Here is a 24,907-nt window from a genome sequence, read left to right on the forward strand (position 1 = left end):
ATGATCATTCTCTAACTATGCAAGTAGGTGCAGCTATTTGTAGTAGAGTAGCTGCCTTCTGCCTGGAGCGGTGGTGGCAGCCACCATAACATCTATTCATCCCCTAATCTGGGATCCAACTCAGCGAGGAGTCAGCGAAAATGAAATCATCATCACCATCATCATCATCGTCTGTCCATGTTAGATGACCGTGCCACAGCCCGGACCTGGCTTGACAATTGCGAAAGCCCGTTTAATGGCAATCTTGTAGGGATGCATTGGCGTATTAAGCGGCATCAATTTAACTTTTCTTAGGCAGCACAATCCAGGATGAGGCGCAGAAAATGCAAACTGCTCAGAGCTCTTGGGAATCACCGTCGTTTTCTCAGAAGTCCACGAGCTCGCCAGAACCTGGGGCTAGTTTTCCGGAGCGGACATTGACTTTTGGCTCCAGCATAGATTAATGGGAATTTACGAACACTACAGCCTCTGCACATACTGGTCTCTTTCGATTGCTCAATCTTTGAATAAGTTCCCACGCCTTTATAAGAAGCGAACCGTCCTCCAGTTTTAATAGCTAGCTCAAGAATTGGAAGCCTATCACTGAACCTTTTTACACTGGCGATGACGGGCACGGCCTTAGAGGTACTCTGGCCTATGGAGCGATGATGCAATTTCTTGTAAATGAAAGGGGGCCATGCTTTTCTTGAGAACAGCCGTGTAGTGTTTAGGGAACAGACTCTGTCCATGAGAAGAGGCCGGGTTCTCAGAAGAGGTCCCTCCCTCAAGATCGGAATGCATGGCAATTGTTATGTTTGACAGCAACGGTATCCCCTCAGCCTCATCGCAACCCATCGTGGATGTACCAGTGTACATGACTGCTCATACACAATGAAATTTGCTCGGTGTCAAGAGTAGGCGACCACAGTGCGATGTTAGCGTCCTAACCAGAGTTGAGAAATGGATACTTCAGTGCCACTGGAAATCTGCCGTGTCGCGCTCGAGATCCAAGGGGGTACTGCTTTGTGCCGTCCAATACACGTGAGGACGTACTTCCGCCTTCGAAATTGGGGTGCACCTTGAGTTGATTCAAGAAGACCCCAGTGGGGGAACCAGAAGTAGACAAAGGCAATGAATCATTGGAGCTGATGTCAGTCGTCTCCGTCAGGTTACCCAAGGGAGGAGAATCAAGCAGTCACCGAGAACAGCGGTGAAGGGCCAATGTCTGCCCGAGTCTGGCAGAGCTTTTCTACTCTTGAGGTCATACTAGTACATAATTTGCAAGTTGCAGTTGTGTCTATAGGTTCTCAAGGGATGAGGTGTATTCTCCCTTTTTGTAGTTTCTTACGCTTCTCTTCTCCTGAGTTTATCCAAAGTCCCTCACCATTATGTGTCCTACACTATTCCGGCGATAGTGAGCTTTTCGCTGTAGTTGCAGTCTGGCGTGGGGAGAGTTTTCCGCGTGTAGAATCACCGGAAACGGCGACAGCGAACTGTGCATACTGCCTACGCAACGTTGATTGGCGGATATAATTGCGGTGAACGGAGCGTTCCGAAACCTCGCGAAATAAGCAACAGGAAAGGGAGCCCCAAAGAGCCATGGCTCCACAATCGAGCATCGTGAGAGTAACGAGCTATAGTCATTGTCGGACGGTCGAACCAAGTGCATCACGTAGAATTTAAAAAAAGGAGTTAATTCAATGGGCGCCTGAACGGCAGGTTCTATTGAGCGCTGATCCAAACGGTATTTTCCGCACCTGGAGATATCGATCCTTCCGAAGTACACACGATGTCGAGGGAACCTTGACACTGACGTCTCAGTTTCGATGCAACCTTCTTTCAAGCAAGCACCACTTATAGCAACAGTTAAAGGCACCTTAGAAGTAAGGGGGCGAACACTACTAAACTCCAGACTAATGATAAGTTTCATCGTATCGATTAGCAATCTGACAATGGTTCATTCACGCATGTGCACTTCTGGTGCACTGGATATGTATGCCTACGTTGATGCCACGAATGCTTTGGGAAGAGAATACCTAGGCCTTCAGCTGTCTTCTATAGTTTCCGATGACAGCAAGGTAAAGGATTTAGCAATTACAGGTAGGCATGGCCGTCCGCTTATTAGTCGCAGAACAAGCCGTCAGGCGTTAATGATGGAATGCAGCATCTGAGCGCGGAGTGATTGTCCTACGCCACCAGGACATCAACATGGACCAGATGAAACGCCTCGTTCAGAGAATGGGAGAGTTAACTGGCAAACCAGAGGAAGGAAAACTACATATTAACCCGATACACCCTGAGGTTAATTCCTGCCTTGGAAACGACGAGGTTCTACGCGACCCCGAAATTTACGTAGTGTCGTCCGAGGTAAATGCAGTTATTTTACCCTAAAGTATACGATTGACGATCAGTACGTATGCAGCATAATCGCGATAAATTTGACGACTATCTGAACACGAAGCAGAAACAGTTTGCCAGTCGAGGTTGGCATGCCGAGTAAGTCTACACTGTATCCTTCGCCCTTTGTTAATTTCCCGCTAATTCGAGGTGAGTACCTCCTACGAGAATATCCCATCGGACTATATTGGAATAAAAATGGTGAAAGCTCCAACGACCGGAGGTGACACCGTTTTTGCCTCCTGCTACGGGGCCTATGACCGCTTGTCCGAGCCATGGCAGAGGATGGCTGATTCATTATCCTGTACGCTCCTCGACATATCAGGAAGAAACATGCTAACTCAGAGTCACTGAAGCGACACATCATGAACCAGACATTATGCCACTTGCCGACAAAGGACTCAATCTTTGGCTAGGTCCCAGAGGCCATCCTCAGAATTTTGGTGGTAGCTTCGAGGCAACTCAGTCAGACACAGCTCTGAATCCTCCTTTTATTCATATAGAAAGCTGACAATGGAACAGTCCCCTCGTAGTGACCAATCCGGTAACTGGTTGGAAAGCACTGTGGGGTTTTAGTCCAATCTCGATGCGCGCTAAGGGAAGAATCAATGGTGTTACAGATCATGAGCAGGAATTGATGAAAACCTACTGTATGTCAGGAGTTCCCAGGAATTGCCTTCCCTGGAAGAAGGGTGTTCTGATGGATCCGCTAATGACCCGACTAGTTTTGAAGTTGATTACAGACAATCATGATTTGCAATACCGCCACCGTTGGAAGCCTGATGATATCGTGATTTGGGACAAGTAAGCGAGCTTAGCTGTCTTCCTGCTGCGTTGACCATGAGCCTAACAAAAATTTATTTAGCCGAACCGTTCTCCACACCGGTACATAGTATGATAACCTCCCAACGTGAGAGCCAGGTTCTGATACAATAAGCAGTGACCTTCATAATGAGGAGCGGCTGGCACTTCGGGTCACGAGTCTCACTGGTAAATTATACTGTGACCCAACGTCTTTGTCCCGAGAGGAATACTTTCGCAGGCAACGAATGACCGACTCCACCATGTGATGCCCTACAATAGACTTGGGCTTGGAAAAAAACGACGTGGAAGCATGTCGAAATATTCTTGCCAACCAAGTGGAACAATGTGCTGGGATACACATACTCTCAGTAAAAATCCAGCCCACTTCCCGGTGCCTTCTATAGATTGGCCTCGGACATGGCAGAAGCGACTGGGTAAGCACATAATTGCCTGGTGTACACCATGTGCGAAAACGCTAGTTGTAGAGAGGCATAGTTGGAAAAGCCACCGCAGTTGAAGCTTTCGCTATAGTGGTCACAAGCCGTGGAACCCAAGATTTGGCAGCAGGATCAACACGCATTTCGCTGTAATTGGTGCTTCCCTGCAGGGAGTTGAATATACCCCCTTTGACTTTCCAACCCAAATACGGACAGGAGTATGTGATGTTGATCTGTGTGGTTGATTTCAAGGCGTTTCAGAAAGCGACACCCTCGGTTTTAGTGGACCATGAGTATGCGGCTGTTCTGAATATCCATGAAATAGAGCCGGAAGGATCATTTCATTGGGACTTCAATCTAATGGAGAATATCGCCTCACTTTTGCCCCGGAGGGCACCTTGCGTGGTAAAGAGGTCGATCATATAAGCATTATGAACATGGACCGTACTGTAGTAGAAGATGATCATATGGCCGAGCTTGCTGCGGATTATGCAAAAGCGAGAGTTGGCCCTATAGGCTTATTAATACCTGCCATCCCTTACTACACGCATATAACCAGGCCACTTTGAGGCAAGCGAAGGATGAACCTGGCCCTTATGAGACCCGAGGCACCTTGCAGCCTATTTGGACCACGAGAGCTACAAAGGATTCCTGGGCGACCGCGAATGACCACACAGAACTCCAATCGTCAGCATCAGAAATGCCTGCAGCGATCCAATCCAAGCAATCGAAGACTGCGACGAGTCCCTCAGCAAGCCCGTACTGTATTCAGATTGGAATGTGCCGAAAGTGTTCAAGAGACCCCAGGTGTTGAAGTTCTAGAAAAAGGCCCCGAGGACTTGGAGCCATGCTCTCATGCCTCCATTTGGTGGCGGAGGGGGTCCTGCGGGCTTTGGTAGTTCTTCTGCTACTACCTCTGTCTTAACATGACTGTGGACAGTCGTTGTGTCGGACTCGACGTCTTTTCCAAACATGGAAGGCGGCTGAGAGGATGCCATTGGGAGGTGGTATATGATCGAACTGAGGTCAAAGCTGAAAGCACCGAAGAGCAGAGTAATGAAAATATCAATGAAGATGCTCAAATTATCATGCCACCAACGACTTATGGGAGAAATTGATAACACTGACGACGGGCCGAAATATATTGCGTGAGCGAGTCTTTCTAATCTACTAAACCAATAAACCCAACCAAACTGACCAAACTGACCAAATGACCCTTATTAAACTACATCCTCTTCCAACAAAGCACTGGCTGACTGGCAATGCCGAATCACCAGAGGGAACAAACATCAGATTAACAGATCTGGAATCTCTCCAGCAGATTACCCCATCGGGAAGTGCATAATCCGGAGTTTATTTACCGAATGGGGAAGTGGATAGGGCTGATTGGGGATGAGCTTAGCTTCGTCCCATTGTCTTGCCCAACGGACTTCTATTGTCGCTTTGGGAATAGTATGTTCTTCTGGTGTGGTTGCTGCAGGTGGACACACTCAGTCTGTGAACGCCCTGGTAAAAGCAGCTGCTGATGCCTCTTCCTGGTGGTGCCTTGACCAGCTTTAATTGATTACATAGAAACTTGTTTAAATTATCAGGTCCTATTAGGTAACCTAGATGAGGTAATTTGAAAAATAGAGAATTTCCATAAATGCCTATTTGTCCCAATCGAGTGTGGCATTCCTCATGGAAAAGTATGATCATTGATGGGAGTTCATCGGTGCACTGAGCTTTCAGAAATAAGCCTCACTAGACCCAAATACAGCGTTGAATACAATAAAAAGAAATTGATAAGCCTGGAACATGAGACAACCCAAGTGGGCACGAAAAGAGGACTCGCCTAGAAAGATCAGAACAACTTTTAGGCTCCTATAGACCGGCTACTTCTTACCGCCCAGCCCCAGTGATTCTGTCACCGTGCCCAATCCAAGTCCCTCAAGGAGCCTGTCAATCCCAAGGCCACCCAGCAAACTATTCAGAAGTCCCCCAAGACCCAATTCGTTCAGAAGCTTACCGACAAGTCCCAGCACTCCGCTAAGGAGGAGGCCAACCGCAGCAATAATCTGGAACAACGGCTCTGAAAGGAGAGCCCACAAAGGGTTGATCTGTCTTTTGGCGTGAGGCATATCGGCTATCATCTTCCGTCCATTTTCAATAGTCTCAATGACAGTCTCTGTCAGTTCCTTAAGGAGATCTGCCAGTTCATATTCTTCCGGAGTTGCCTCGCGGGAAGAACTGTGGGCTTTGGCGGTGGCAGCAATCTGGCCATCCGGATCGAGAGACCGAAGGGCACCCTTGCATTCCTGCAGGGAATTACCTGCCTCTTCTATTAAGGGCTTGACGTCCTTCACGAGTTGCTCCTCGTCGAGGTCTTCCTTAGGAGTGCTGTTGGCAGTTTGGATGTGCTGGGGATGCACACGCGTTAGTTTTCCGCAATGCTAATGTTAGGAAATGAGGAAAGAGGGCATGTACCTGGGAAATTTGCCTGCAATGCGCTCCAACACTGTCGAGTGTCTGTCGAAGAATCGTACACATTTTTCTCGCCAGGTCTCGATCTTCGGCCTCCTGCTGCTGCTTTTCGATTTCTTCGGGGGACAACTGTGGCTCTTCATCGGGAGTCCAGCGCTCTGCCCGACCTATAACGTTGCCCAATTTGTCCATAATCTCACCGTCTTCATCGACAGCCCGTCCAAGAAGTCGATCCTCATCGCCTTCCACTAACCTTCCCATAATCTGCCCAGTACTATCAGTCACCATACCACCCTTGGTCACAACAAGCCCACCGAGTCCGAAGAACGGCCCCTCCTCCCGTTCGCGTTCTTCACTTGGAACGACCTCAGCCATACCAATCACCTCTCCAGCGTCATTCCAGACCTGCCCTTTCGCATCTACCTTCTTGCCTACCATCCTTTTAAGCCTTCCTGCGACAATGTGCCCGAAAACAGCCCCTGTATCATCAACCACGTTTCCCAGCTTGTTCACCGTCTTTCCATCAAGAATGGTCAAATCTTGCTCCTCCTCCTCCTCCTCCTCCTCCTCTCCTCCTTCGCCTTCCAATTCGCCTTCCATCTCTGAGGGTTGTAAGGGCTCAGCTCGACCGAGAATGTTGCCTCTTTTGTCCAGAATATCGCCGTCGTCATCCACGGGACGCCCAACAAGCTTCCCAACATCGCCGTCCACGATTCTTCCCACCCGATTTCCGTATTCATCTTGAATGTAACCGTCGTCAGCGACGAAGAGTTCTCCTAAACCGGAAAAAGGACCGGCCTCTTCTTCTTCTTCTTCTTCTGATTGTTGTTGTTGCTCCACTGAAATTGGCTTTGCTCTGCCAACTAGACGCCCTCGGTTATCCCAGAATTGACCTGCACTGTCCAGCTGCAGGCCCTCTCGGCTAAGTTTCTTGGCCTCACCCTCGACAAGCTGACCAACAGGGACCCCGTCTTGATTCACAATGTTGCCAAGCCTATCGCAAGTCAGACCCTCCAGTGTGGAAATGTCAGGTAACTGTTGGGCAGTCGATGCTACAGCTCCAATCGTCGCTTCGCCACTTTGCTCCTGCAACTTTTGGAAAGCAGCATCAGCGGCTTGCCCGGACACGATTTCAACCTGTCCAACGACATTATTCTCATCATCCAAGACTTGGCCCTTCTCATTGACTAGCTTTCCTGTGAGAGTACTCGTGTCTTGTTGGCCCACTACTTTGCCAAGCGTTTGGCCATCTTCGTCGACAACTTTGCCGTCCTTATTTATCCTCCTGCCCTTGAGTATTGAAGCATCCTTCACCATGGCGCCAGCTGCTTCAACTTCTTGGGTTGCCACTGCTCGATCGCCCGGCTCCTGTCCGACTTCTTGAGGGACAAGCTCGACGCACCCAATAAGGTCACCGTCTTCATCCAATATTTCCCCACCGCCATCAATAATCTGACCGACAAGGTCCCTCGGGTCGCCTTCGGTGACTCGGCCTACTAGTCGTCCCGTTTTATCCAGTATCTTTCCACCTTCACCCACTTTGAGCCCCTCCAAGATGGACAGATCAAGACACGGCTCCTCGAGATGGGGATTGACAACATTGCTCGTGGCTTGAGCTCCCGGAGTCTTCTGAGCTTGATCGCGAACGACGCGCCCCACCATATCAGCTGTCCCTTTACCAAGCCCCGTGAGCTTTGATGCGCCTCCCTTGGCCCGGTCCATGATCGACGACGCAGGCGCCCCAGACCCCGACGCTTTAGCTGCAAATCTACCTTGGTCGCCTTGGTGCCTCTGCTCTCGAAATCCAGGGTTACTCATTTTGTCTGAAGGAGAACCAGTCAATGATGGATCGCGCGTTTCCCTCTTCTCTCAATTCTGTTTATCCCACTCGGCGGAAGTTTTCTTTTCCTTTTTTCTTTCCGTTTGTCAGTCTCTGCTTGAAGGCTAAGATAGTGCTTGGATAACAATGACCAGGGACTGAAAACAGATGGGCAGAGACATATATCGATCGAGTGATTATTATGGGGTGTAATTTCAATCTGGAAGACAATGCTTATAAAGCACTGCGCGAGCTCAAGAATACTGATTTGATTACCTTGACGTCGTCTACCAAAAACCAAGCCATCATTGGGGCTGGCAGGGAAAGCTGGATTCATGGGTTCCGTGGTACGGAGTTCTCAGCCACGGGAACCGTGGGGCTTCAATCACGAGGACGTTTATGGACCGTAGCCAGACACCTTGTCTACCCCAGTTCAGGGAGAACAACATTGTAGCGCTGCTTTCACTTCCTTTGGTCCGGCATGGGATTTTGTGGAATGATAATTGCTGTCAACGTTTTCCACATGGCAGAATTGGTTAAGTTTCACTTGGATTCCATTGGTTGGATGTGGCCAGATATGCCCCTTGATAAAGAGCAGACATATCCCCGGACTCTTTTTCAATGAGATATCACCCTTGGTTAAAATAATTAAACCTGGCAGCGATTTATAGATCTTGAACATAAGCTCCTTCGATAGGCTTTAGCCTTAAAGTTGCACAGACATGTATCGGCCGTTCTGCTTTATCTACCATGAGAGCTAATTCAATTTCATGTAAATCACATTGCTGTTCGGACTACTGTAGGGCTATGGATCTTACAAATAATGACGATAGTTTAAATCAAGCACTGTCATATTTCTAACAATTAAGCTTTCGTGGCGCAGTAACCCATGGACGAGGATCAGAATGCCAGTCATTCCACAACAGATGTGCGGTCATTGACTGCTTAGGGCCTTCCTGGGAGAGTCATGTCCTGACCTAGCGAAAGACGAGTTTATCATTCAATTATACAGTGTCAAAATACATTTCAAATGTATGGCTATATCAAAATTTCTGCATGTTTCTTAATGATGAGCAGTGTTAACATATATAAATTATCACCATTTGCACGTGTAGAAGAAATCCGTATATTCTGAAGTTTCCAGACCAGGCATACAGATTAAAGATCCATTAATTCTATGGAAGATTCACTCAAGAACGACTTATCATGATACAGTGAAAAATATGACGACAGTGTTTTCTTCCTGCTGGGGTTATTGTAGGATCTGGCATAGCCAATGTGTCACTTACTAGAGATAAAGTTATCAACAGCCTTCAAGGTGGTTCCGTGCCATAACTACGGAATGAAACACTTACAGCAGCGATAACGTAATGTCGCCATAGATTTTGGCTTTCAGCTCGACTTCCACATCGAGGTTCAAGTCCAGACGCAGTTTAAGCCCTGAGTCGTCATCTTTTTTCTGAAGTTGCTGGTTCTCACTCCCCTCAATCAAACTAAGCTCTTCAGTGGACTCCTCTTGCATGCGAGATACTGGCCCAGCCACGGAGTTTTGCTCGAGAGCGCCCTGGTCGAGTGGCTGTAGGGCGTTCAACGGGGACTCGACATTGCGATACCTCGCAGGGTGAAACTTGTTTAGCCGACGAGTGACTTGGAGCTGTTGTGTCTCCTTAAACTGTTTATGATTTGGAGACCTGTGCATGTGTTCGGACAGGCTCTCATATTCATAATCTGGAGAAGGTGCATGGTCCGTATTTAAGTCGTCTTGATAATGAGAAGTGTTCTCTTCTCTAGATCGAGAAGGCCGAGCCATTTTGGAAAGGACTAGTGTAAGAGAAGCGAAATGATGCCAATAGAGAATGCTCCTTTCAACTCATTTAAACATCAGATAAAATGTCTGATACAGAGTGGAAGAGTAGCTTCATATGAGCGATGTTGTAAACCTGGGGGGAGTTGTTTTCTTTGCATCGCCACCGACGGCATTCTATTGAAAGCAAAGAGTCCTATGGGTCAGGCAATGAAGGGCTACCACGAAATTGAATGTCGACTCCGCATCAAATGAACGTGGACAGTAACACGTTTAGCACCACTCTCTTGACCATGACGTGCTTTATCTCAATTTGCCTTGGTTGTTTGGTTGCAAAGTGGCTTGATAACCGAGTGTATCTAGACGTCATGCCGCAAGTAAATATACCCAGGTATGATGTCCGAATGAACTTTCATCGCACCGGATGATACCGTAAGTAACAATAGGAAGCAGGTAATCTTTGCTTCTCCATTTCTTCTATTGTAAGACCTACCATCGGTTGTGTGTTATTGTGCCTCGACTATTACCTTGAACGAGCACCGTACCAGCGTGAAGACAAACCAGGGCCCTGGTCTAGGCCCCAGAGGATTGTAATCTTTGGAAAAACAATGAAATTTTATTTCATCAATGTTTTCTTTTGTTTCCCCCCTCCTTCCCCCAAGAGACTCGCTACGTAGTTCCCAACAGCAAGTCAGATCGCCACTCTGATGTCACCAAAGCACAAACGTACTGGTCAATAGGCAATAAGTGTAAAATCGTTCATTCTATAGGGGAACTCGTAACATATATGGACTGGCTCTAGCTAAAATTCTCGCGTCCACGTACCAACCAGACGTCATCTTTATCCCCCAAATGGCAGAATCCATGGAGAAAGCTCCAAGTACATATGCCGGTCGTAACAATCCTGGCATCAACTCTCCGCCAAAGAGAAAACCGCCAAAGCTCAGAAGGAACTTCCCCCCTGTTGTTGAACCGTCTGAAAAAGACGCTGAATCCACCAAGGACCCCGACTCTAGACAGGTCTCCCGTGATACTAACGGGGACGTGACAAGTACTAGCCACGAGTCGACTGTGGATGAGGAGTATGTTAGAGAGCAAGAGTCTGCCACAACCGAAACGGAACCTCGAGGCGGTGGTCAGACAGCACATCAGCCTTCAGCCAAACAAACCGCCGTGATTGATCGCCCGGAAACTGCCCCTGTCGAAAATTGGCAGAGGCGGGTACGCGGTAGGCGTGGAACCCAGCAATTAGTTCCGATAGGTGATATTACCGATGTCGGCAAGACAGCAAATAGGGCAGTGGGTACCGTTCACGATGTGGGCTCGAAAGCTATCAGTTCAGCGGGTAATACAGCCGGTAGAGCCTTGGGGGAAGTGGTTGGAGTATCCCAGGGTGAGCAGAAAGGCAAGGAGGAGCAGCTGAGGTTACGGCTAGATTTGAATCTGGACATTGAGGTGCAGCTCAAGGCAAAAATACATGGCGACCTCACTCTACAGTTGCTGTAAGTGCTATGAGTTGTACTGTGAACTCGTGAACCAATTACTGATATGTCTAAATGTTAGAAGCTAGAAAGCTCGCCTTCGTTCTATTTCTATTTGCCCTCAAGTGCGTTGTTCACTATATTGCGTCTGTTAGGCATTTTCTATTGGTGTATGTTGAACTTCTGTCCATTATTTGAAATATGCAATATTTCATCCATCTTTAGTCATGAAGGCAGAGCCGCTTACTGTAAAAGACAGTAGTTATGTTAAACTTCTGACGTCAGCTGTAAACATCGAATTTCTTGAACCATTATTTACTTATGCCAATCTCTCGTCCCCAGTAAGCCGCTCACGAAGGGTAGATTCAGGCACCCCAACATACCTCAGCAGGTTTTGATTTTGATTTTGATTTTATTTCTTTTTGATTTTGTTATGCAGAAATGGCCATTTGCATACTGGCCTCTTTGGATGGAGACATTTCTATAAAAGTGAGAGCGATAACACGCGTTAATGCTTGTGTATTCAAATATTTCGAGAGACCGGCGAAAATCCGTGGTATCCGCGGTTCGGTGGTGGATTACGTAACTTTAGTTAAGCCTTGTAAAATCAACCATTGTCCTCGTAGGATAGCACTAACCCTCCAGCTACTGTTCATTATATTTTAATTATTCCTTCTCACGTATGGGGAATAGTGTTAGGTTTTGACTACCCCCTCCCGAGAGTTCATCAGTCTGTATTACGAATTTCCCATTATCGACGGAACCTACGGCAGTCTTTCCCGAAATATCCATGCACGGGATCTTTTTTAAATATGAATTGAACGGCACCTCTCCTCGTTTATCCGCGATCCAACTGCAGACATGGTCGCCAACGCTCCCAAGGCCCTCACTCTCCGTAGATCATGCCAAGCCTGTGCAAACAGCAAGCGTCGTTGTGATCGAGGATTGCCCCGTTGCAGTCGGTGTTTGGCCCGAGGACTCGATTGCCGATACGTGAATGAGCCATTCGCGACTGGGGTGAAATCACCTCCGGCACGGAAGCGGCCCAACGCAGTAGCTTCTTCACCTACAGCCCAACTCCATCAGCCTCTCCGGCTGGAAATTACAAAAGGCTACTCCCAGCAGATCGTCCGATTTCTCGTGCACGGCATGCGCCAGTTTCCCATAGCATTTGCGCATAGCAGAAAGACACATTTCATCCACCCGGAGTTATACACAGGCAAAAAGCCGACACAGATTATAGCAGCTTACGACTTGTGTAAGCTGCATACACAGATTGAACAAGGAAAGGGCACTGGGACGCCCACGCTTGGCCCCCGGCTTCGGCAGCAACTGATCAATCTCCTCCACCAATTCGTGCACGCAACAAGCTTTGAGGAGCTCCTCGCCTGCGCGCAGGCATTGATTCTTCTTCAGTGTATTGTCCTGCTACGCGACGATCAGAACACGTATTCCGATGGGGTCAGCTGCAGCCTGGCGGACCTCGGCCAGCGTCTTTGGCAGCAAGCCCCCATCCAACTTCCACATTCGCTCAGTCCGCGACGGGCCTGGATATACGCAGAGAGTGTCCGGCGCACCATCATCGTGAGTTTCATGTTACGAAGTGTATACTCTTTACAAAGAAGAAACTACTCGGTGCGTACGCCGTTTATTGATTCGTTGCCATTTGACGTTCGCACGTCGCTGTGGGATGCTCCAGGAGAGGCATGGGCAGACGGTCCTTCTAACGCCGACATGGTGTCTCTGCACGAATACTCGGGTATGCTGGAGTCAGGGCAGATCCATAATATCACCCCGTTTGGAAGTCTGATATTAGCCGCTTGTAGGGGAGTAGCTATTTCAGAGATTCCATTTCCTGCAGCGCTCCGTCCTCGGTAACAACACCTGAATCCATGTGTCATTGTCATTGCTATATATAGAGGCTATCGCAAAAACTGCCTCAATACTTTGGATAACATCTCCGTCATTTGACAATACACCTCCTGTCTCTTGATCTCAAAGGCCTCGAAGATCTCTCGTGCCGAACCAACCGCCACCTGTTCCTTGCCGTGGCACAGCTGGCTCCAAACATCATCGATAAACTCGCTCAGTGGCATACCTATGAGATGGCCGTCTTTGAGATCAGGCTGGTGCTTGGCGTCATGCAACTCCGTCTGCACAGCAGGGGGATAGATTTCGATCACTTTGATATTCCCCAGCCCGTCCTGCAGCTGCGTTCGGAGGGCGAGAATAAAATGGTGCAGCGCGGCCTTGGAGGCACCATAGTTTGGACAACGCATCATGGGAACCAGGGCCATCTGGGAGGTGGTGAAGGCGATGGCGGCAGTCGATTGCTTCTGCAGGTGGGGGATGAATGCCTTGGCGAGGCGCACAGCCGAGGAATAATTAGTGATCAGCTCTTGGTCGAAAACATCCATATCCACAGACTCTGGCTTGCTAAAATCAAACGGGCGCTGAATGCCGGAGTTGACAAACACGCAGTCAAGGCCGGGATTTTCAGCAGTCACATCCGCCACGAACTGGGGGATCTACTGGGGGTCAGCTACATTATGAGATCTCGTGGAAAGACATACCTTGTCAGGTTGCAAGACGTCGATCACCTTTGATGTGACCTTGTCGGTGCCGTGTTGCTGGACGAATTCATCCAAGTTTTCCTGCCTCCGTCCTGCAATGATGGTTGGAATACCATTCTGCACCAGCTTGTTGGCTAATGCCTTGCCGATGCCTGAGGTGGCTCCAATGATGAGAACGTTTTTGTATGGGAACGTCATTGCTAGGTTGACCTCTGGAATTAGACATGAAGTATTTTCATCTTATGGAGCAACAGGAGATCTATTTATCTTCTATGCTCCTGTTCAGACTTTCTATGTTCATTAGCAATGGTTGGTTCAGTCTATCAATGATCTCATGTCCTGTGCGGGGACTAAACCCAAACAGTAAGTTGCTCCACTGCCTGCCTTCCTGGGCGGAGGCTAAGCCAGTTTGAGAATATAGTTAGTATCGACGCTGATGATCTCGTCTTTTCTGACTGATGAGCAATTAACTAACTGACTAGCTAAAGTTAGTTAGTTTACCTATAAACTAACTGTAAACTAACTAACTTTAGCTAGTCAGTCAGCCAATGCTTGATAAGCGGTCGGACAATTGCTAGTACGGTTCCTCTAATTCCCAAGATAGCCCCAGATTGGTCATCCAAAATCTTGAGCTGGGAAACAACACACTGAAATATCCACTATCGTACTCAGAGTATACCACCCTATTCCGTCGAAAATACCCACAGACAGGCGATGGCCCCGCTCTGACCCAGAAGATTGCGCTACCTGCTCTCCGACTGTCTGACATTGGACCGAGATATTAGTGCCTGAGAACAAAGTTCCTCCATTCATGACTAAGCGGGAATTCGCATTTCCCCCCCCCCCCCCCCTTAATAACCGGAGACTAATCCTGATCCAGCAGCGAGGTATCAAAGCATGCGAGTCCTTGCGTATCATTAGATGGCGGGAAAGAAAAGCGGATTGGGGTTGCTAGGACGCAAAGCCTGCCGCTCGCTGAAAACAGCTCAAAGAACGCACAATAGACTCAATCTGGAGAGGCCCAAGAGCTATCGGAACGTCCCCGATCAGTCCAAATTTGCCGTTGGTCGGAAGGCAACGATGCACAACGCTTTCCTGACAATGATGATCTGCACAATACTTCTCTATGCGCAGTCGCGGATGAGTTTATCTACCAATACACACTCGCGGCGTTGACATCGCGGGTATTCGAAGAAAAGCTCTGGATTGGCTTTTCCAAGGGCCTTAGTCCCCAAGAAGGCTGTAGAGTGCTAGATCAGATCCTATCTCGGGTTATCGGTGAAATCAGTAATCGCTGATGGATATGGTTTCTATTAATGCTTTGGGCCGGGTCAAGAAGTCTCTTTCCAGTAGTCTCAGTAGCGGCAGTCGAGGGGTCGCACATGCGAAATACCACATGTGTATTACAACTGAAGTCACCAATCCGAGAAAAACTCCAAATTGCAAGTGACGCCAGGAAGAAGCTCAGGTACGAAGCCAGTGTACCCCTTGCGCATGTCCGCCTTCGCTCTTCTCTCTTGACTGCATATAGCGTACAGGTCTTCAATATCGAGATGTTAGTGAGATGTTGGTGAGTTGTTACCTATAAATATACACATATAGTTACATGTACATACACAAGCGCAATATTGTGAGTCTGGATCGCGTACTTGGCAACAAACCTGTGATCTCGGCTTCTAATATGTGTGGATCTAACGGCCTCTTCAAACCGAGGCATGTACTGAAATTGCTTTTTCCACACATCCGTTGGGGTTGCGCATCCACGACATGCTAGGGCAAGATGACTCTAAGGCCGAGGTATCACTTCCAGTATTACGGACTATTCCCCGTCCCAGTTCCATATCTTTGCGACATGCGATACTTGAACCTTCAGGCATCATAAAGTCTGCTGGTCTAAGCTTTGATTTTATAGGACCTTTTTATGCGTGAGTACTAGCAATATACTCATTTCTCAGTTTTCTTTCACGACCACCAACTACCAATGGCAAGCACCTTAGCAGAACATGTTTCCTTGGACAAGACCGGTGACCACTACGTCTCCTTACACATACCCCAGCGCATGGGGAATTTGGCACCCATTGCGTACGGAGGCTATGCCATCGCCCTCGGAATTCATGCCGCGTGCAAGGTAGCCCCAAACGGATTCCATCTGTACTCCGCCATGGGCCACTTTCTTCGAGCAGTTGGCACTGACGCGAATCTTATCTGCACTCCTGTTGAGCTCCGAAGAACGAGGAACTTTGTGACCTACCGCGTTACGGTTGAACAGAAATCCCAATCTATAGCAGATCTGCGGCTGTGTATGGAGCTCCTGGCCGATTTCCATAAAAACGAGCCGTCTCTCCTCAATTACTCAGCTCCGCCCACTCGGACGTATAGTCACTGGCAGAACTGCATCCCTTGGGAGTCCGTGGCGGACGAGTATTGGGCTAAAACCGGCACGATATCTGAAAAACAGTTGCAAACTTTCAACACGCTATTCGGACTCTCTCGGAACCTTTACGAAGGCCGCCCATGCCCAGAAGGAATTGCGTCTCAAAATCTGATGGGATTGGCTAAAGCTGTCAAAACTAGCCAGGAAGATTTGCCCCCCACGGCAAAGTCCTCAGCAGACTGGATCCGGGTGAGACACCCTTTGCGGACGGAAGGGGAGCAGATGGCCAGTTTAGGGTTCATTATGGATGGAGTGCTTTCCTTCTTGGCTTTGGCGCACAACCACATGTTTTTTGATGACGTCGATGCATGGTCAAGCCTGGATTTCGCCCTCAGGGTCTTTTCGCCCTGTCTTCAGTTGGACAAATGGCACTTGAGGGAGGCTATCAACCATCACGCGGGCCACGGCCGCACGTACAGCGAGAGCAAGTTGTGGGATGAAACGGGCAATCTAGTTGCTTGCATGACAGAGCAATCGATCTTGCGGGTCCCAAGGGCTGCGAGAATGTGAATAATTGTGTCTGATCCAGATCAATTACATATAAGGCATTGAATACAGTTTGATATATAGGTTTGTTGCTGACATAGAATCTTAGAGCCCTTGCAGTAGACAACGGCCGGGCTTTAGACGCAATCCAGAATTATAATGCATCATTATTAGTTATCACAAACAAGCATCGGCACTTTATAAAGAAAGATCAGTAATCTAAGTAGTAGCTAACCGATTTTGATTTTTAGTCTTTATCGTAACTACCTAGCACCTATTTATTCGTCCCTCTCACGCACGTGAATAGTATTCTCAACTCTAACCAAGCATACTACGGCCGAATTTCCTCATCAGCATCTTCATCCGAGATTGCGATCATCAATTTAAATATTTTCCGGGATGATTGGCAAGCACACTTCAAGTTGACGTTTATGTTTCTCCGGCCATTCCTGCGACAACAGGCTCTCAGGACCCTACCAAGCAATGGTGGTTACCCGTCTTCTGCACTCTCGTTCAGGGGCCGACATCTGCGGTCCTAGTCGACACCCCTATCTCAATTAGTCAGGCTGAGGACCTGGCAGATTGGGTCAAGAAGACTGCACCTGGGAAGAAATTAGAATATATTTATACGACCCATGCGCACGGAGACCACTATCTTGGCAATACAATCCTTTTGAAGCAGTTCCCGAGTGCTACATGCGTAACCACATCGGCTGTCGCGAATGAGATCAAGGCTACGCTGGCTACAGCAATCCCAAAATGGCATGGATGGTTCCCCAATGGACAGATCGTCACAGATGACCAGGTTATTCCCAAATCTCTGCCGGCAAATGGGGAATTTGCTATCGACGGTTGCAAGCTCCATGGGGTCGACGTCGTTCACTCCGACACACATGCCTCATCTTTCTTGCATGTACCAGATTTGGAGCTCGTCGTGGCAGGTGATATTGTGTACGGGGATTGTTTCCAATTCTTAGCTGAAGCTTCGACCGCAGAGAAGCGCAAGAGTTGGCTCGATGCGCTCGACCAAATTGCAGCGTTGAAGCCCTGTATTGTTGTCCCTGGACATAAGCGGGCGTCACAGGCGGACGTCCGGGCCCTACTTGATCGACTCGACCAAGGAGTACATTCTGGCCTTTGAGGAAGAACTAAACCAACTGCGGCAAGCAAACCTGGTCGAAGACGCGATGACCAAGCGGTATCCGCAGAGATGGAATAGGTTTATCTTAGATAGCAGCTGTAAAAGTTCAGTTGCGGCCTTGTAATTTGAGCATATGAATTTATATTCTCTGTCCATGATTTCCGTCCCTACACGGCTTAACGTACAAGATTACTATCTCACGTCGCATAGTGGTGATCGAGCAATTGATCGCTGCGAAAGAGGGTGCACATGATGATAAGAACCCCTCGCGGTGGTCGATGTTACTATTCTCTCGGTAGAAAAGAGCTGGCTCAGTTGGGGCCTGGGTTATACACAACTGCCCGAGAACCGAGGACGAAGATTAATAAACAATTCCCTACCCCACCCTCTTTAACGGACATTTCCCGGACTCGATATCATATATACTCACCACTCTACCAAGGCTAACGTATACTGTTTTGGCAATTCGTCGCTGGAGAAGCCTTAGTTTCTTCTATTTGCACTCTGTCTGATATAGTTTCTCCACTTCTAGCAGGATGCCCGCCTCCGTAAACATCCCCCCAATTGCCTTACCGTTCGTCAGTGAACGTGCGAAAAAGACTCTGGACCTGGTGCAGTTGAACCAATAACCCTTATTCCGTTCCCAAGCGATTAATCTGACTGAACGGCCTGCAGGTGGAGAAATTTGTGGAAGAAGAATGCATCCCTGCACATGCTGTCTTTGAGGCGCAGTTAGGGCAAGGCGCGGCACGATGGGCCAAGACACCAGCGGTATTGGAAGAGCTCAAAGTCAAGGCTCGAAAGCTCGGTTTGTGGAATATGTTTCTTGGCCATGACCACGGGGCAGGATTTAGTAATCTAGAATATGGACTGATGGCGGAGTATTTGGGAAAGAGCCACATTGCTTCTGTGGTAAATCTGCCAACTACCCTTCTAATAATACATAGCGATCACCTCTGAAGAAGTGCATGCAGGCAACTAACAACTCGGCCCCGGACACCGGAAATATGGAAGTCCTGGCAAAGTACGGCACGGAAGCTCAAAAGCAGAGATGGCTGGCACCCTTAATGGAGGGTAAAATTCGATCCGCATTCTTGATGACCGAGCCCGATATTGCCTCCAGCGATGCGCGAAATATCCAAACTGAGATACGTCGGGATGGGGCTGACTATGTTCTCAATGGGTCGGTGTGTATCAACTTTTCCTGCTGTCTCCTAAGTACATGACCTCAGGTTCCTTTCCCCATGATTCCCAAACCCCGGCCCTTTTCCTTTCTCGTCTCCTTTCTCCTGCTTTGCTCAACTCAAGCATCCCCGTCATATCATTGATTTGTTGTCAATTCGCAGAAATGGTGGTCATCTGGTGCTGGCGATCCGAGCTGCGAACTGTACATCGTCATGGCTAGAACTGCCAACCCAGCTCCCGAAGATCCCTACGGCCAGCATTCGGTAATCTTGGTACCTAAAAATACCCCTGGTATCACGGTCCATCGTATGCTATCTGTGTATGGATACGATGACGCGCCACACGGACATGGCCACATTACCCTTCAGGATGTCCGTGTCCCAGCGGCGAATATCGTCCTCGGGGAAGGACGCGGGTTTGAAATTATTCAGGGCCGCCTCGGCCCCGGCCGGATCCATCATGCGATGCGCACAGTCGGTGCAGCTGAGCGCGCTTTGGAATGGATGATTGAGCGAGTGAACGATGAGAGAAGGAAAACCTTTGGGCAGCCGTTGGCTGCACATGGGACAATGCTCGAGTGGATCGCCAAGTCGCGAATCGAAATTGACGCCGCGAGAATGACAGTGCTAAATGCCGCTCTGAAGATTGACCAAGAAGGCGCCAAGGCGGCGCTCAGGGAAATTGCCATCGCCAAGGTTCTCGTGCCCCAGATGGCTTTGCAGGTCATTGACCGGGCCGTTCAAACCTATGGCGCTGCTGGCCTTTGCCAGGGTACACCCCTGCCAAGTCTTTGGGCATCCGCAAGGACTGTTCGCATCGTTGATGGACCCGATGAGGTTCATTTGCAACAATTGGGCAGGAGAGAAATCCAGCGGCTTGGTAAAGCAGTGCAGGAGAAACTCTATCTGCAGAAGGTTATGGCGGACAAAATGTTGACAATGAGCGGCTTTTCTTCATCTGCGGGACTGCTTGGACCAGGGCCACTAAAATCTAGTCTGTAGTGCCGTGGAAGTATCCTGCGGAAATATGTCATAAATGTATCTGACTAGTACATCGGCTCCTCTGCGTTCGTTTGTCAAGTAGTTTATGTCCTATCTAACAATTGCCGCTCAGGCTCAGTAGATCCTTTATTAGATGGTGGCCGCCTGGTTGGTGCTAGGATGCGAATGATCTCGGCTACCAGTGGATTCTCATCTGAGTAGTTGATTAGGCAACTCCAACCAAATCTGCTGCTTGGGTGCTCCAATAATCTCCATCATTCACGCACAGTTTCCCAGAACTCTTCGTATAATACCCCTGATGTCCGCCATATTGCCCACCAGTATACATTTTCGCAATGGCATTTACCGTGAAAATCCCCGTGTCCGACAGATCGACAGGCTGAAGAATAGAGGATATACACGTACAGCAACTATTCAACTCCTGGCCTAGCCGCCAACTGAAGCCAGCTGACTACTAATACTAAAAAAAGATTATCCTTTATGGAGCGTAGATGAAGATGGCCCATGTTGGCTTTTACTTCCATAGGATATACTAGACAGAGAAGTGGACTTTGATTACTGGTTCAAGAACCGGCTTATTAAAAATCCAGATATGCACACACCCTACGTACAGGCTAATATCATATGAAACCCTGGGAGAAAAGGAGTCTGTTAACAGTCAACAGCCAACTACGGAGTAGAGAAATGATATAATGATACGAGTATTTTTGAATGTTGGTTACTGATCATTATTTCGGGACTTCCAAGACAGATATACTCCGCACAGTTGAAAGTAGGACGCCCTATTCCCCACTGGGTTGGGCCCTTCCATCGGAGGTTTATGCGACTGCGTCTAGGTCTAAAAGGTATTCGGCACTAAAGAGCGTTACACCACACTTCAGTGCTCGGTGAGAATAATGATTACTGATCGGGCGACCATTGCCGAGGCGAGATTGCCACCGAGCTCCGTCAATGGGCACTTGACCAAAGGGATGTTAGTGCAGTAGAACTCAACAGATTTCGAACTGTCATGGAAGAGGCTCCAGTTGTGTAGAAAGAGTATCTCTCTACAGAGTACCAACGTACCCCTATTTGCGGTCCGCTGGCTGTACCTAAATAAACGGCTGACTAACGATCTCCGCTCTTGTTTCCCACTCCAACAGTTAGAGCAAAGTATCTTGAGTGTTGTGGCAATAGTGCGAAAGAATGCACCAGTCACTGTACTTGCATGACTTATTAATCTCATTGTACCAAATGACTCGATGACTGGTCTAGTTAACTAGTTTATGAAGGCACAAGTGATTACTAGCATGGGGTCGTCATCCCCGCCTTGGCAAGATCTTTGTCGACTGCTCGACTGTCCACCCGGACACGACCACTGCCATAGCAGAAAAGCTGCAACAGCCCGGTGGTCGTTTCGTCGCCAGCCCTGTCTTCGGCGCCCCCACAATGGCCGCTCTGGGCCAGGTAATCCCCGTACTGGCTGGCCCTTACGAGGCTGTCGAGAAGGTCAAACCCTGCACCACCGGGGTTATCGCCAAAGCAATCATCGACTTCAGCGACCAGCCGCCCGCCAAGGCCTCGCAGCTCAAGATCCTCGGCAATACCTTCGTGCTCGGGATGGTGGAGAGCATCGCCGAGGGCCTTGTTGCTGCTGAAAAGTGCGGATTGGGGACTGATGCGCTCCGCCGGTTCTTTGAGGCCGTCTTCCCGGGGCCCTATGTTGCCTATTCAAACCGCATGCGCTCTGAGCCTCTGTTCGCCGTCGACCTCGCCCGCAAAGACGCTCGGCACGCCCTTGACATTGCCAACAACGCAGGTACGACTTTGAAAAGCATCCAGCTTGCAGGCTCGTATCTAGCAGAAGTCCAGGAGCACATGGGCACCCGCGGCGACGTGGCTGGTATCTATGGTGCCGCGCGACAGGAGGCTGGCTTAAAGTTTGAGAATTAGTCCGAGTAGGATGGTTTTATGAGTTGTCAGTCAATAATAACCCGGCACTGAGATTGATATCTCAGTGGTGGGGAGATAGTATCTGAGATAAAGATAGTAAGAAATCTAATAAGGTGGTTGGGCCCGTGACTGTCGAGGGGTATGGCCAACCTGTCCGTCATGTCAGGAGCGAAGGTTTCCCATCGCTATGTCGGCGGATTGAATTATCAGCAGTAGCAAAGAGTACAAGATTACTCACTAGCCATCCACTTACCTCGAACTGAACTGAAAAAACTGGCCCACTGCTTATCAAGCATGTGCCGAGTAGTTGGTCACTCATCTCCAACCAAGAGATCAGACTGTTGATGCTGCCCCCAACTTTGGTTTGTGTCTCCGCGCTGAAAGACGAGCACTTTATCAGACATACTTGTTTAGTTTTAGTTCCTGCAGGATATATGATGCGCTGATAGATTGATATTCAGTTCACTCATTATCAATGAAACAAAGAAGATCAGGAGCCTGGAAGCTATATAGGTCCTGTTCATTAACGACAGTAAAGCACCATAGAATCAATCTGACAATGCCCTTCCCTTACGAAAAAGGTTCTCCATCATCGGAGCAACCTCCTGCATCAGCAATGCAGTGGCTAACAAATTAGTTCAGTACGGTACTCCAGCTAATATTGCAGGAAGACTTGGTGACTTCATTCTGTAAAATGGCCCTGACAAGGCTAATTAAATCTGACCGACGTCATGCAACCTGACAAAGTAAGTCTCTTCACCAGATCCCTCCATGTAGTTGACCCGCTAAATGCCCTAACGCGGCAGATTGTGTTACATTCAGGCAACCTCTCATGACATAAATGGATCAATATTCTATTGGGCTGCTAGATGGCTAGGCAGCCATGCCAATCTGGGCTTCCGAGCCGACGGGGGGCAGGCCACCGGTGGCAAGATCTGCGTCGTAAGGATTAACATTGCCGTTTCGGTACCATATCGACCTTCCAGTTGCGTATGTTGGATATGCTGTCAGGCCAAGTTGCGAGCACACGGTCCTAAAGTCTTCGCCTGCGCCAGGCAGGTATTGACCTCCTCTCTACCCTAGGATTAGTAGGATGCCGTCCCTTAGGCATGAATCATTATAATGTTAGGGTGTAGGGTCCTTGATGTATATTAATCCGGTTTTCAAGGCCTCCCATCACTCCAGAGTAGACAGTTCCTCCAAGGCTCTTTAGATGAAAGCACCCCATAGACCAACTTATAAGTACTGTATCACTTGCCAGTAAGTTTGGATTTTCTAGTCATCTAACTGCCATTCTTGTAACAGACGTTGAACTATGTTCGGCAAAGGACACTTTAAAATCATCTGGCATTCAAAAGAATACCAATGCTCAAAAGAACCGCGAAGATCCGAAGATGACTCTCTGAGGAAAGCAATCAGGATAAATGCAGACAATGTCAACGGGAACTTAACATGGTTAAAGCAGGTGCAAGCAACAGAGAGTAGTAATTAAAGAAATTAGGGCTTACCTAAGCAGAGAGGAACCAATTTTAGGAAAGGCAAAGCTTTGTGAACAAAACCTCCAGGCTATTAAAGCAGATGTCAAGAAGTTTGATGATGGTCTAATAGAATGCGATGCGACAGAAGGCCAGACCACCCTAAGAATGAGACGCTATCCATACAATAGCAAAGCACAGGGACAGGTCACATTTGCCAGACAGAACTGGTTAAGGATCCTAAAGAACACACAAACAAGCGTAAGGAGAAGGCCACCACAAGCATAGAGCACCCCTAGAATAGATTCTGTGGAATTACGGAACCTTACAGGGAAAATAATCAGCTCTGCTTGTTGGAACTAGTTGTCCCCCGCTTTTATCTCAGTTTTGAGCATTTACTACCTCAATACACACAGGTAGGTAATATTAGGGGCCTTCTCGTAACCTGTGACTTTATCTAGCACAAACATAGAATATATCTTTCAATAATAGGAGATGCTAACGAACCTGGAACAACATCATGAACGATGCCTCTCCTTCATCTTGTTACTCCTCCTCAAATTGCGGAACTTCATACCATTGGGAGTGAGAAAAGTCAGCATAGTCCAAAGCTCCAATGTCTGTTAAAAGACGACAAACTGTCAGGCGACACTCCGATGTGGAGAGTGCCACATTCATTTGGGAGTGCAATTCAATCGGTGCAGATCTTTTTAAGTTTGAAAAACCCTTCCGTTTGCAATCGAGCAGGCAGGCGCGTGGACCATAGCTGGAGAGGGTGTGGCGTGAGGTTAAATAAGATAATTGAAGGCTCCTTTTGGAGGACCAGTGCGGGGTCAACCTTAGAGAGTACAGGCTTCTTTTTGACATCTTTGCCAGTTATTATCGTCGTGCCGCGGTTTTGGAACTTATTGGATACCAGAGATCACCGGCTAACCCCTTACAGGGCCTTGGCTACCGTCTTATGAAGAGATATACACAATGACCAATAGCCTTTTTCGGTGACGATGCCTATCAACCGCGAATGGTCGACCCATGGGACGAAATTCACAAAATAGCCCCACCCCCAGTAACTTTAATCACACACCCGCAATCCTGTACGCCTCCCAGCCCTGCCCCGAATCATGCCACCGACCAGCCACAATCGGATCAACTCAAATTTCTCACCTTGACTGTAACTTTGATGAGCCAGAGATGTTTCTTTAGAACTGACGCGATGCTGTGCATTATTAACTGAAAACGGCAGCTTCAGAATAGAGATTGTCTGCATTAGGTCATGTATGCGTCGTTCACCATAATCAGCATTAGTAGTTTGTATATTGTGCCGTATAAGTCCTCTATTCCTAGACACCTCTCGGCGCAGAATATAAAGGATTTCAATAGGTATTCAACATCTTCAAAACATATTCGCTTCTCTTGCACCCTAAACCCTATACGTTAATGGTGGTAAGCACAAATCATCATTGCAAACATGTGTCCGTTCCTGACTTTGACGTAGA

General features: G+C 48.3%; 8 protein-coding genes across 8 annotated transcripts; 5 read left to right on the forward strand and 3 right to left on the reverse strand.

Moving 5' to 3' along the window:
• Positions 1-2,187: 2,187 nt before the first annotated feature.
• Aud_003917 (uncharacterized protein) lies at positions 2,188-2,479 on the forward strand (the record flags this gene model as incomplete). The annotated part of the gene is made up of 2 exons (XM_043288864.1): positions 2,188-2,346; positions 2,402-2,479. The coding sequence occupies 2 exons, from the start codon at positions 2,188-2,190 to the stop codon at positions 2,477-2,479; spliced, it is 237 nt and encodes a 78-aa protein (XP_043144799.1).
• A 3,012-nt stretch (positions 2,480-5,491) lies between these two features.
• Positions 5,492-7,898, reverse strand: Aud_003918 (DUF3659 domain-containing protein; the record flags this gene model as incomplete). The annotated part of the gene is made up of 2 exons (XM_043288865.1): positions 5,492-6,016; positions 6,084-7,898. 2 exons carry the CDS (start codon positions 7,896-7,898, stop codon positions 5,492-5,494), a joined length of 2,340 nt encoding a protein of 779 aa, XP_043144800.1.
• Positions 7,899-9,250: 1,352 nt separating this feature from the next.
• On the reverse strand, positions 9,251-9,709 carry Aud_003919 (uncharacterized protein; the record flags this gene model as incomplete). Its single annotated transcript, XM_043288866.1, has 1 exon — positions 9,251-9,709. One exon carries the CDS (start codon positions 9,707-9,709, stop codon positions 9,251-9,253), a length of 459 nt encoding a protein of 152 aa, XP_043144801.1.
• Positions 9,710-10,555: 846 nt separating this feature from the next.
• Positions 10,556-11,209, forward strand: Aud_003920 (uncharacterized protein; the record flags this gene model as incomplete). Its single annotated transcript, XM_043288867.1, has 1 exon — positions 10,556-11,209. The coding sequence occupies one exon, from the start codon at positions 10,556-10,558 to the stop codon at positions 11,207-11,209; it is 654 nt and encodes a 217-aa protein (XP_043144802.1).
• Positions 11,210-12,045: 836 nt separating this feature from the next.
• Positions 12,046-13,062, forward strand: Aud_003921 (Zn(II)2Cys6 transcription factor domain-containing protein; the record flags this gene model as incomplete). The annotated part of the gene is made up of 1 exon (XM_043288868.1): positions 12,046-13,062. One exon carries the CDS (start codon positions 12,046-12,048, stop codon positions 13,060-13,062), a length of 1,017 nt encoding a protein of 338 aa, XP_043144803.1.
• A 44-nt stretch (positions 13,063-13,106) lies between these two features.
• Aud_003922 (putative short-chain dehydrogenase/oxidoreductase) lies at positions 13,107-13,955 on the reverse strand (the record flags this gene model as incomplete). The annotated part of the gene is made up of 2 exons (XM_043288869.1): positions 13,107-13,712; positions 13,758-13,955. 2 exons carry the CDS (start codon positions 13,953-13,955, stop codon positions 13,107-13,109), a joined length of 804 nt encoding a protein of 267 aa, XP_043144804.1.
• Positions 13,956-15,738: 1,783 nt separating this feature from the next.
• On the forward strand, positions 15,739-20,004 carry Aud_003923 (uncharacterized protein; the record flags this gene model as incomplete). Its single annotated transcript, XM_043288870.1, has 5 exons — positions 15,739-16,697; positions 17,089-17,800; positions 18,494-18,730; positions 18,766-19,005; positions 19,165-20,004. 5 exons carry the CDS (start codon positions 15,739-15,741, stop codon positions 20,002-20,004), a joined length of 2,988 nt encoding a protein of 995 aa, XP_043144805.1.
• Positions 20,005-21,432: 1,428 nt separating this feature from the next.
• Positions 21,433-21,936, forward strand: Aud_003924 (uncharacterized protein; the record flags this gene model as incomplete). Its single annotated transcript, XM_043288871.1, has 1 exon — positions 21,433-21,936. The coding sequence occupies one exon, from the start codon at positions 21,433-21,435 to the stop codon at positions 21,934-21,936; it is 504 nt and encodes a 167-aa protein (XP_043144806.1).
• Positions 21,937-24,907: the final 2,971 nt, after the last annotated feature.

The sequence above is a fragment of the Aspergillus udagawae genome (genome assembly GCF_001078395.1).
Source record: "Aspergillus udagawae IFM 46973 DNA, scaffold_3, whole genome shotgun sequence".
NCBI lineage: Eukaryota > Fungi > Ascomycota > Eurotiomycetes > Eurotiales > Aspergillaceae > Aspergillus > Aspergillus udagawae.